The sequence below is a fragment of the Euleptes europaea genome, chromosome 11 (genome assembly GCF_029931775.1).
Source record: "Euleptes europaea isolate rEulEur1 chromosome 11, rEulEur1.hap1, whole genome shotgun sequence".
NCBI classification, from domain to species: domain Eukaryota; kingdom Metazoa; phylum Chordata; class Lepidosauria; order Squamata; family Sphaerodactylidae; genus Euleptes; species Euleptes europaea.
In genome coordinates this window covers 56,214,240-56,226,266 of record NC_079322.1, presented here as the reverse complement: position 1 = coordinate 56,226,266, position 12,027 = coordinate 56,214,240, and the positions used below count along the sequence as shown (strand labels likewise).

Sequence of the window (12,027 nt, the reverse complement as noted above, 5' to 3'; positions counted from 1 at the left end):
TTGTACAAATCTGACTTTTTAGGTAAACCCAATGTATAAAAACATTCAGCAGTTGAACAAAGTTTTTTAAAGGCATATGTTCTCCAAGGCAGAAGTGACGTTGACAGGCATATAAACGGGCAAAGCCTGTAAATAAATAACTGTTTCAAAGTTATACAGAACTTCTGTAGTGTATCAGCATTTGAACTTTCTCACTTGGAAATCCACACCACTGGAATTCTTAAAGCTTCATTGCAGCACATGAATAAAAGGATGAAAACCAGCCCCATGTTACAGAGGCTGTTATTGTCAGTTGCAAGAAAAGCCTTTTGTCAACGTCCACTTCTGTTACAAGGCAGTCATTTAGCTTATGTGGTCAGGAGAACTTGGGCATTCCAGCTGTTCATCCATCCAAAATTAGTGCATTTTTAAAAGTGTTGAAAAATACTTTCGAGTTTCAGTCCAGCAGCACTTGATTCAAGTGCCACTTGTTGGAGGTTTCAGACGTTTTAAGTTAAATATGTAGCTACGTCAGCAGCCAAGTATAGCACAAAGGAATTTTCTGTCCGCATATTAAGCGTCACTTTCAAGCCAGAAAAAAGTTATCTTACTCCAATTCGGGATGTCATCCATTCTAGACCTTGACACAATCTGAAATGCGGTGGGAGGGGAGGGGAGAAAGAGAAAAGTAATATCAGTTATAAGAGAACGAGTAAGTGGTACAAAGTCAACAAACGAACTTCATGCTCTCTTACAATGTATGTATGTTTTGTTTTAAAAGAGCTACAGTGAAGCTTTCTTCTAATTTTGGATTTAACGGCTCCAGTATGGTTCAACCAAATGTTGTAAGCCACCCAAAGAAGCTTCTGAGCTCACAGGATACAGGTATTTTAAATAAGGGAAATAGTATATTGCCAAAGACAAGATTTCTTTTCCAATTAAAAAACAAACCAAAGAGGATTTCTTTATATGCGCAAATTGGTAAAAGATAATCTAGACTGAAAGCCCTCCTGAAATCTTCAGGGATTTCTATGATAGAGAAAACGAGATTAAAGCCCATCCCAATATTGTTCCTAAGTAAGAAAGCACACATTTGTGCCTCAGATTTTTCTTTTAACCCCTCTTCCGTAAAATCAAGTCAGAGCTGTAGTTCAGGATAGAAAGATTTCAAGTCATTTTATCCTAAGCTTCATAGAACAAAAAATGTGTGACAATACTGTATTGTCACAGCACAATATACTGAAAACGTCCTACCTGTTCAAGGCATGCAAGAACAGCAGGAAGCTATTCAGACAGCCTGGTATGTACTTATTCTAGTCTTAAGAAACTCAGTTTTTCTTCTACAAAATGGCCTCTTGCCACAATTGAGGAAAAGCTGAAGAGTGTGATGGCAGATTTTTAAAAGCTATGGAAAGCAGGACTGTGCCAAAGCACCCAAGTATTCTGATGACTGAAGACACCACCTCAGTGATCTGATGAACGAAGTAGATTAACAAACATCGCAAACTCCACTGTGTCCTCATTTGAGGAAGCCTGCTGCCTTATGACAGCAAAAGCTAACCTTTTAGGCCATTTTTTTAACACCCCTTCCCTGTCACACCTGGGGCCTGAGACTTGCAAGGAGCCTGTAGAAATTTCAGGCTCACTGGAAAAGACAACAATGCTGGGGAAAGCTGAAGGCAGCAGGAAAAGAGGAAAACCCAATGTGAGACGGATTGAGTCAATAAAGGAAGCCACGGCTAACAGTTTGTAAGACCTGAACAAGGCTGTCAATGATAGGACATTTTGGAGGTCATTCATTCATAGGGTTGCCATAAGTTGGAAGCAACCTCACGGTGGATAACACACGCACTCACATATTTTTCTCTCTCACATGGGGCACTGGGGCAATTCACAAGAAGAGTTGGTTTTTATAACCTGCTTTTCTCTACCAAAAGGAGTCTTAAAGGGGCTTACAATCGCCCCCCCCCCTCAACAGGCACCTTGTGAGGTAGGTGGGGCTGAGAGAGTTCGGAGAACTGTAACTAGCCTAAGGTCGCCCAGTAGGCTTCATGTGGAGGAGTGGGAAAAGAAACATGGTTCTCCAGATTAAAGTCCACTGCTTTTAACCACTGTACCACGCTGGTTCTAAAGTATAAATTTGCATTTTCTAAATAGAAAGACAGGAAGTATCCCTAACAGAGCATCTCAACTGTGCATTTTACACGCATCAGCTGACTCAAGTAGAAAACAAGAACCTCATGCCCAAGTCCTTGGTATTGACAATGCTATCAGTTGCAACTTTACTGTGATCAGCGTATCAGCAAAATAACATAAGCAAGCGTAGAGTATAGTAAACTCACTCAGACTTGATGTACAAAGGATTTGCCCTGCAGACACGATGTTAACACAATTCAATTCAACATCGGTAGGGCATGGAGTCGTATGCTTAATGTTCTTATATGTAAACTGAATGCAATTCTGAAGTATGTAAATAGCATGGAGTAGGGATCACTGGAGGTGTGGAAGGGGGAAGTAGTTGAGCATTTCCTGCATTGTGCTGGGGGTTGGACTAGATGTCCCTGGAGGTCCCTTCCAACTCTTATGATTCTATGATACTACATGCATGGGTACTCTCCCAAACATAACTTTGTGAATTTGGGGTTGTCATGCACTTGCATAACTTCAGATCAGAAAGAATGACAGATACTTCACTGGGGAAGCTCTTTTCAAGATGAAGCGTTCACAAGCCCTGGAGTCAACAACCCAATAGCAGCACTAGCAGGAGGGAAGGAAGAGGAAGAATGCAAAGCAGAGGAATCCTAGAGTTACATCGCCAAACAGAAAGTGAGAAACTCTCAAAACTGTAAAAGGGTTTGTCCATCACCTTGCACAGGTAGAGTCACAAACATTTTAGAGGAGGGAAATTGGGCGTCATTCAGAAGATTGGAGGGGAAAAAATTCTACAGCCACCCAGATCTGTGGCTATAAATCAAGCAGCGCTTTCAAGTTAGAACACAATATTTGCTATCAGAACAGCTGGCCTTAGCAGTGTAATTGTGAGATCAGGAAACATGAACATGTACATTGCTGAACAACACACTTTGCAATTTCTAGAGAAACCTACCCCTCTCCTGTTAAAGCACAACAGGACTGAATGTGCCATGGGTGATCTTTTATGGAACTAAGGGTGAGGTACTTAGAAATTTCAGCAGCCGACATACAGCCTTTCATATCCTGTTTGTTTGCAAAGATGAGAACGGCAGCTTTCCGTAAATCCTGAAAATGAAGGGGAAAATATGTGGAAAACCCCACGTTACTGAAATCTTGAATTTATGCCACATGATTCTTGACACAGATTACGGGCTGGTTCAAATACATGGTCAGTTACCAAACTGTGGATTGCATGTCCCTTCTGCCCACCCCTCCCTCAGCTTAAGCACCACCAGCCTTAACTGCAATTTAACGTTGCTGTCAGCCTAAAACTTACCATGAACAAAGCTAACCAACAGCCCAGCTTAACCCCAATTAGAGACCAACATGTTTTGATGCGCAGATATATTTGACCTCATAAACTAGAAAAAACAGGTTTGTGCCACAACTCAACATGTGGGGTTCACAAGACAACCTACAATCCTAAATGCAAAGTACCTCATGCGCCAACATCCTGTAGAGTTCTTCTTTTGTGATTGACAGTCTCTCTCGATCAATGCTGTCAACAACAAGAATAATAAACTGTGGAGAGAAGATCACAATGTTGGACAAACAGCCAAATGAGTGTTTCCAAGTGTAGAGATTCAGGAAGTGGCACATTTGGAACAAATATGTTAAACAAAATGTCTGTGTGCAGCACCTGAAATTCCTACTCATATCTGTGGCACTGGAGAGACACGCCCCCCCCCCAAGCATAATCCAATGCGGACAGCAGGGATTATAGAGTCCAGATCCAGTTGGTGTTTCTACAAGCTCTTAGAAATAACTATTAAAAATTATCTAGATCATTAAAGTTTACTGGAAAAGTCAACATTAATAGCCCATTCTTGTAGTAGAAGAAGAGGTCACTTGTAAGGCCTAAAACATTTTAGGCCTAAAACATTTTAGGACAACATAATCTTCTATAGCTTCTCAGCATTTTTTCTTCCTCTTAAATACCACTTTAACTACTAGGTGATACTGATTTATCTGTATCAGATCCCTCATGCCAGTGATAATGCAACCAATCTCTTGAACTCTTGAGAGACTGTGGCTCAGTGGTAGAGCATCTGCTTGGCATGCAGAAAGTCCCAGATTCAATCCCCGGCATCTCCAATTAAAGGGACTAGGCAAGCAGGTAATGGGAAAGACCTCTGCCCGAGACCCTGGAGAGCCGCTGCCGGTGTGAGTAGACAATACGGACTTCGATGGACCAAGGGTCTGATTCGGTATAAGGCAGCTTCATGTGTTCATGAACTGACCAGTTTAGGAAGGAACAAGTGAACATACCTCTGTATTTGAATAATAAGTATTCCAGGATGATCGCAACGACTCCTGTCCTCCAATATCCCACATGAGAAAATGTGCATTTTTAACTACTATTTCTTCAACGTTACTTCCTATAGTCGGAGAAGTGTGAACCACCTCATTCATTAGGCTAAAGAGAAAAGGAGGAATACAAACAAACTAAACTTAAGGTAACCATTTTACATAAATACGATATCACAGAATAATTTTTCCCTTCTGGATTAAAGTACAAAGCTGCATAGGGGGAAAAATTCATTTGCGAGTTTCACTGGAAGTCCGTCCTTTGGGCTAAGTTTCTCCACATGATTGTTTATGGAAGAGCATAAAATGCACCAAGGAAGGTCTTTACAGTGCTTGCGTGGTAACCTAGCAGACAGCCACCAAGATAGTAACTGCTGGAAAAGTATAGCTGTCACCAGACATGGGTGTCAGCTCATTACATTTACAGCCCTAATTGTCTCCACGTTGAGGAATACTCACATACCCAATTGCTTGGAGGAATTTAGTCATATGAACACTCCCTTCCAGAAAAAAAACCCTCACATTTATTCTATAGTAGATTCGCTAATCGCATGGGCATAAAACTCCTCAACACAAAACAACCTGTGACACAGAAACAAGCTATCATGGTTTCTATTCAGTCGGTCTTTTTCTTCCTGTAGAGCACTGGTTCCCAACCAGGGGTCCGTGGACCCCCAGGGGTCCGCGAGAACTAAATTAAGGTCCGCAAAACAAAGTTATAAACCCATAATAAATTAATATTTTCAATTAAAAGTTCTCTATTATAAAAATATGTATTCAAATAGTATTCTTAGTTTAATGTTTAACTAACAATTATGATTAAAGTTTATTTTCAAATTCTTGGAATTTTTATTTTGAACCTTGGGGACCCTGAACCGAACAAAAAAGTCCTAGTGGTCCCTGGTCAAAAAAAGGTTGGGAACCACTGCTGTAGAGAGACGCAGAGGTTTGTTTGTTTTTAATCAACTGTCAGGACTGTCTCTTAATGACTCAACTATGGCTTTTACAACCACAGCTTCCCAGAGTTTCAAAAAACACACACTAGAACATGATGAAGTCCCACTGTCAAGGACCACTACATGTGTGATGCAAGGTGATGCTGGATTGGCTAGCAACAAGATTTTACTATTCCACAGATGGTGACAGCAGTTAGCAACAGGAATCAATGACCAACTCTTTCCATTCACAAACAACTCACATTTACAGCACATCTAACATACTGACAGTCTAATTACAAAATCACTGCAATAAGTGACTTCTTACAACAGGCTGGAGGGGGAGAAAAAGGCAGAGGAGAAAAAAGTAAGATAGCACAACTGGAAGTTTTTTGGATATGCTCAAGACTGAAAACAATTAATTCAGGCTTCAAGGTAATCAGGGTACTTAACAATTTGCAGCTGAGGAATTGAAAAATATTTTCTAATTGCCAGCTTTTATCATTAAAGAGGAGCTGCGGAGAGCTCCTATACCCAGGGCACCTTTATGCTCTTCACACTTTTAACCCTGCTCATCAAGGTTGCATCCAGCTTCAGACATGAAGAACCAAAGTTCATATACTTACAACTGGTACAGAATGGTGGTCTTTCCGGCATTATCAAGTCCCACAATTATCACTTTGTGCTCTGAAATACATAAAACACAAACATTGCTGAGCAGCTATAAATCTAAAGGTCATTCCACACTTGTCAGTTACCTGCAATTTCACTACCAACAGCCCATTCCTAAGGGGAGGGGGAGAGAAATGCGGTGGCCGGAAGCAAAACAGCCGCAGTGCCTCCACAGAATTAGAAAACCATTTTAAAAATATAATAGGAAAACCCACCCATTGAGATTAGCGAGGCTATACTCCACTGCAGCGTTAAGGGGTGTTTCTGAGCCGAAAAGGGTTAGGTAGCTGTCTAAAGATAGCTCTGTCCCCAGGAACGCCACCCAAGACGTCTGTGAGGGGAGCTCTGCCAGGACAACCCATGGAGAGGCTGCCCTGTCGTCCCAGCGCCACCCTGCCATGTCGCTCTCCGGGGCCAGTGTATCATGGCATAAAGTGGCACTTACACTAGTGCGGAGTTACGCTGGCTCCTATGGGCATTCAGCCCCCCCTTTTCAGGACTGCATGGTAAGTTATATCCTAAACATAACTGCACCCTTCTGAACACATTGGACTCAGAACGGCAACTTTGCTTAGTGGAGCAACTTGACCAACAGGCTCCTTATAGAAAGACAGCCATGACAACATCCATCAATCTCTAGGCGAGGCAGCCTCTTCTCCCTGTCCTCCCAGGCACCCACTTCTTATGCAAAGCTGTTCCTAGTCTGCCACAGATTCACTTGTTCCCACATTATCTGCTTGCATTCAATCTCTGCCCCTTTTGCTATTCATAACAATTTTTTTAAAAAAAGTAGCCTCCCCACTGCATATCGGTGATCTTATTCTGTGTTTTAAAAAACAACAACAACTAGTAATTCCTTATAGCTGTTATCGATGAAGGGGATTGTGAAAATGCTTCCTTGGTCCTCTAACCCACCTACTACCACTCACTCACCACCAGTCTTTTCACTATTTGAAAAACTATTATAAAAAGGAGAAAGAGACAGGCTGATTCTCTTTTGGTCTCGTGAAAGATGATGGTGGTGGCTCCAAGTGGGAACTATTACATGGGAACTCAGCTACTGGAGGATGCTCCTGCGCCGGGATAACATATTTGTGGCCAGCAGCCAGTATTAGGTGCTGCTCTATACACTACCAGTAATCTATGCGATAAGCAGGTCGTGCAAGGCAGCTGCTGCACTGAGTTGCTGCCACAGGAAAAGCGTTTCCAGCTGCTCGCATTCAGGAATCTAACAGGGGAATCTGCGTCAAGATCGTCATTAAAATAATGTCCGCCTGGATGGATTCTTTGCGCGGTAGCTTCAAGGCAGTGGAATCATTTATCATGTCTCGTGAAAGGTTAACAGATATTCCATTAAGAATGGAATGGCTCTAGACTGCTTTGCATGGCAATAGTTTGTTCTGGGTTTTTTCCCCTTCCCTCCACTATAGAATTGAGAGACTTCATGAGAATAGCTGAAGGGCCTCATTATTCCTACATTTAATATACCATTTAAGATCCGAGCACAAAGAAAGCCTACTGGCAAAATGGGTACCATATGCCTAAGCTAAGGACCAAACTTCATGCCAGCTTTTAAACAGGTCCCTCTAGCTGTCGCTTTAATATCATTTTGATCTGCAGCAATTATCAGGTCGGTTATTGAGCTCCATGCCAGAGAAGCTTCAAGGGCAGATTTCTGCATATTACGCTTCTGTGAAAAGGGATATGGCACTTTTCTTCTCTCACCAGCTGGCAATTTTAATTGGGATCAAGGTGAAGAGGAAGGATTAACCCATTTCCCTCCTATTCCTTCCCCAATAGCAGCTAGAAAAAGAAGTAGTGTCAGGGAAAAGAATTCTTGTCCTTTAATTAAAGTACTGTATGCAGAAATCTGCCACTGAAGCTTTTCATAGAATGTTGCTAAATAACATCACCTGATAATTGTTGCAGGGACTTTTTAAAAGTTGGTAACCCTAGGAAGAGAACTTCCAGTAGCATTAGTAGGGAGAAAACAAGTAGAACGTAGGTGCCTGCCTTCCCTACTGCTGTACGGTACAATGGTTTGGGTGCTGGACTATTAACTGGGAGACCCAGGTTCAAATCCTCACAGCCCATGAAGCTCACTGGGTGACCCTGGGACAGACACTCTCTCACAGCCTGGTGTACTTCAAATGGTTGCTGTGATAAAATGGAGAGGAGATAACCAAATGAATAGCAGCTCAGAGGGGCTACTTTCTATTAGGAGTGCACTAGGATGAGAAAAGAGAGCCAGCATGGTGCCGTGGTTAAGAGCAGCAGGCTCTAATCTGGAGAACTGGGTGCGATTCTCCACTCCTCCACATGAAGGCGGTTGGGTGACCTTGGGCCAGTCACAGTTCTCTCAAAACTCTCTCAGCCACACGGAGACAAACCTCTCTTGCCTTGAAAACCCTATGGGGTTGCCATAAGTCAGCTGTGACTCGACAGCACAAATGCACACACAGAATGAGAAAGTGCTAATCCTTCACTTCCCAGAGCCGCAACCATGACTGAAACAGTGCCTTTCCTCCCACCCTTGCTCTGCATTACTGCTGAAGCACAGATAGTGAAGCCAATGACAGATACCCCAGCGAAACATGATTTCAAGTTATTTTAGATGAGCAATTTACAGTGTGTCTTGGAGGTGACTGATGTATTTGTTTCACAGGCCTAACTCTGATGGTAATTTAAAAACAGAGGAGTGCTTACCAGCTTTATTTTTTCTAAATTTGCAATTTAGAACCACCCTCCTTTACCCTAATGAACCAAGTGAACTCTATTTACATTTGTTTGGTGAATCTCAATGCTGTGTTTTTATTGTTGCTTAGATTTTTACAAGATTTCATCAGATCTCAGAAGCTATGGGGAGGGGCTGTGGCTCGGTGGTAGAGCATCTGCTTGATATGCAGAAGGTCCCAGGTTCAAACCCCGGCATCTCCAGTTAAAGGGACTAGGCAAGTAGGTGATGTGAAAGACCTCTGCCTGAGATCCTGGAGAGCTGCTGCTGGTTTGAGTAGACAATACTGACTTTAATGGACCAAGGGTCTGATTCAGTATAAGGCAGCTTCATGGGTTCATGTGTTCAAGGGGTCGTGACCCACAAGATTCAGGTGGGAGAATCCCATCCTTCCCCCACTTGCCAGCTAGCCTGAAGAGTCACTGCCTCCACCTGCCCATCTCATGCAGCTGCTGTTCCTCCTTGCCTGCCAGCAGCGCTGGTGATGGGACAGAGGCTCCTGCTTCTCATCACCCACCTGGCACATTCAGTGGTGTTTCCCTACAAATCTTATTTTTTTTATTTTTCTGCAAACCTTATGGGGGCATGTCTGTTGAAGATACCCCCTATCTATACCTGGCCCCATTCTCTGTACTTTTTGATCCACACGGGGCTACTAGGTTCAGAGTTAAATATAACATAGGGTGTCTTGCAACATTTTTCGGGTGAAAATCAAAATGAAACTTTTCCTATCAAATAAATACATAAATTTTTGAGCATATTTTCTTCCTTCATCTTTTTCTAGAGCCTATTAAAGTGTCATACTGCCCATTACCTTCAATTACAGTTTTATTCTCTCTGCCCCCCAGGACAGTTTAATGCAGTGATTAGAATATTAGACTAGGAAGACCCCAGATTGAAATCCCCACTGAGTAATGAAGGGCATGGGCTGGTTGCTGTCTCTCTTAGTTTAACCTACCTCACAAGGCTGCTGTGATGTTACAGTGGAAGGACACGATAAAGAAGCAACAGATTGTTTAGGTGGTATACATGGTTCCTCAGCTCAAAATAGGGTTTCCCCCACTGTTCAGGCCAGCATACACAGATCTCCCTCTCCCTATTTTAACCTCACAACAACTCTGCAAGGTAACGCAACAGCCATGTAATTTACCACAGCAAAAAACAGCAACTAGGAATCATCAACGAAACTTTCATTCCAGTGTAAGATGGAAGGCAATGGCAAACCAGCTCTGCTTCTCACTTGCCTTGAAAGCTGCTTGCTGGGGGTTGCCGTAAATCGGCTGTGACTTGACAGCACTTTACACGCACACGATTTCACAGGCTGTGTGTGTGTGTTAAGTGCCGTCAAGTCGCTTCCGACTCATGGCGACCCTATGAATGAAAGTCCTCCAAAATGTCCTATCTTTGACAGCCTTGCTCAGATCCTGCAAACTGAAGGCCATGGCTTCCTTTATTGAGTCCATCCATCTCTTGTTGGGTCTGGCTCTTTTCCTGCTGCCCTCAACTTTTCCTAGCATGATTTGACAGCACTTTACACACACACACACACACACACACACACACACACACACACACACACACGATTTCACAGGCTACAGCCCGCTTTTTCAGGCGCTGTGAGTGGACCTTCGCTATGCAGCTGTAACGATCCACATTGTGCGGATCTGACTTACCGAATCAACCAGTGCCTGCAGAACAAGGATCCATTCATTGCACTTGCAAGGACACATCCTGCAAGGCGCAACAAAAGACCTGCTTATCTTCCCCCCTCCCCCTGTAGTGACGGGGCAGAGGCTCCTGCTTCTCATCACCCACCTGCCACATTCAGTGGTGTTTCCCTACAAACCTTTTTTTTTTTCCCTTGCAAACCTTACGGGGGCATGTCTGTTGAAGATCCCCCCCTATCGACACCCGGCCCCATTCTCTGTACTTTTTGATCCACTACTAGGATCACTAGGTTCAGAGTTAAACATAAGAGAGCGTGTCTTGTCACATTTTTTGGGGGGGTGAAAACCAAAACGAAACTTTCCCTGTCCAATAAACCCACGCCGAGTACGTGCCTGTGACTAACCCGTTTTAAGTCACCGGCCTACCTTCCTTCGGCCCCTAACCCAAGACCCGAACCCAACAACCCCCAAATCTACCCCTTAACCAACTCCACGGCCCCCTTCCACCTCCTGCATCCCTTTCCCCATTCATAACCCCCGTATCCGCAAGAAAGTCTCCCCTCCCCCCCCCCCCGTTTCTACTCACCCTGGTTACTGAACAGACTCCAGAGCTTGGCAAAAATCAGGCCCATCCTGAGACGAGGCGGCAGCGGCGCCGGCCTCCTGCCACCGACGGGAGCCGTTTCTTTCTTTCTTTCCCCCTCATCCGAGGCGGTGGGAGGGACCGAAACCGGCCCCGCCTCCTCCCCGCCACACCGGCCGTCACCTCAGCACCGCCCGCCCTTCCCCCGCTTCGCCGCCTTGGCGTCACCGCGTCCCCACGCCCGAGTCGTACGTCGCTGACTCAGGCTGACGCAGCGCGTGACGCAGCGCCGAAACCAGGGTGCGAATTGAGAGAGAGGGAGAGAGAGAGGGGGGAGTTTAAACGTCGCGTCCCCACTTCCGGTTTCTGCCCCAACGTCTCCATACGCGGGTCAGCGGCATCGCGCTGCCGTTATTCCGTGCACGTTCTGGAGGGAACCGGAAGTGGCCTGTTTCATGGAGCCTATGGGACATTTCTCAAAGATAGGGCATTTGGGAGGACTTCCATTCATTGGGTCGCCATGAGTCGGAAGCGACTTGACGGCACTTAACACACACACACACACGGGACATTTTGGAGGACTTTCATTCATAGGGTCGCCATGAGTCGGAAGCGACTTGACGGCGCTGAACACACAACATAGGCTCTTTTGGTTGGGCGACTAGCGTCATCTTTGCAGTCTCTCGCTCAGGCAGTAGCTCTTCTGACCCGGAAGTGAATGCTGTCCTTTTTTTAAAAAATAAATATTTTTATTGATTTCTGGTATTAAATGGGGATACAGGAAAGGAAAAAGGGTAAGGGAGATTATTAACAAAAGGAAAATACATGTTTTTACCCCCTTAACAGGATTCAAATAGTCAACGCTTTTTAACATGTCATACTTTGTCTCCTTCATTTTCATAACTGTCCTTTTTCAAGGGAAAATGGAAAAGGAGTCCGGGCAGGTCGACTGGTGTT

General features: G+C 44.2%; 1 protein-coding gene across 1 annotated transcript; it reads right to left on the bottom strand.

Annotated features, from left to right (window-relative positions):
* Positions 1-575: 575 nt before the first annotated feature.
* Positions 576-11,119, bottom strand: ARL5B (ADP ribosylation factor like GTPase 5B). Its single transcript, XM_056857580.1, has 6 exons — positions 11,074-11,119; positions 6,041-6,101; positions 4,441-4,588; positions 3,610-3,693; positions 3,086-3,237; positions 576-630 (listed from the first exon to the last, which is right to left on the bottom strand). Exons 1-6 carry the CDS (start codon positions 11,117-11,119, stop codon positions 582-584), a joined length of 540 nt encoding a protein of 179 aa, XP_056713558.1. The 3' UTR covers positions 576-581.
* Between the last annotated feature and the right edge of the window lie 908 nt (positions 11,120-12,027).

What these genes read in the sequence shown, in the direction of transcription:
- ARL5B (XM_056857580.1), bottom strand. Translation starts at nt 11,119, where the DNA reads ATGGGCCTGATTTTTGCCAAGCTCTGGAGTCTGTTCAGTAACCAGG. An exon ending in CTTATTATTCAAATACAGAG is followed by an intron (nt 3,694 to 4,440) that starts GTATGTTCACTT and finishes TTCTCTCCACAG; the next exon opens with TTTATTATTCTTGTTGTTGA. An exon ending in ACAGGATGTTGGCGCATGAG is followed by an intron (nt 3,238 to 3,609) that starts GTACTTTGCATT and finishes CTTCATTTTCAG; the next exon opens with GATTTACGGAAAGCTGCCGT.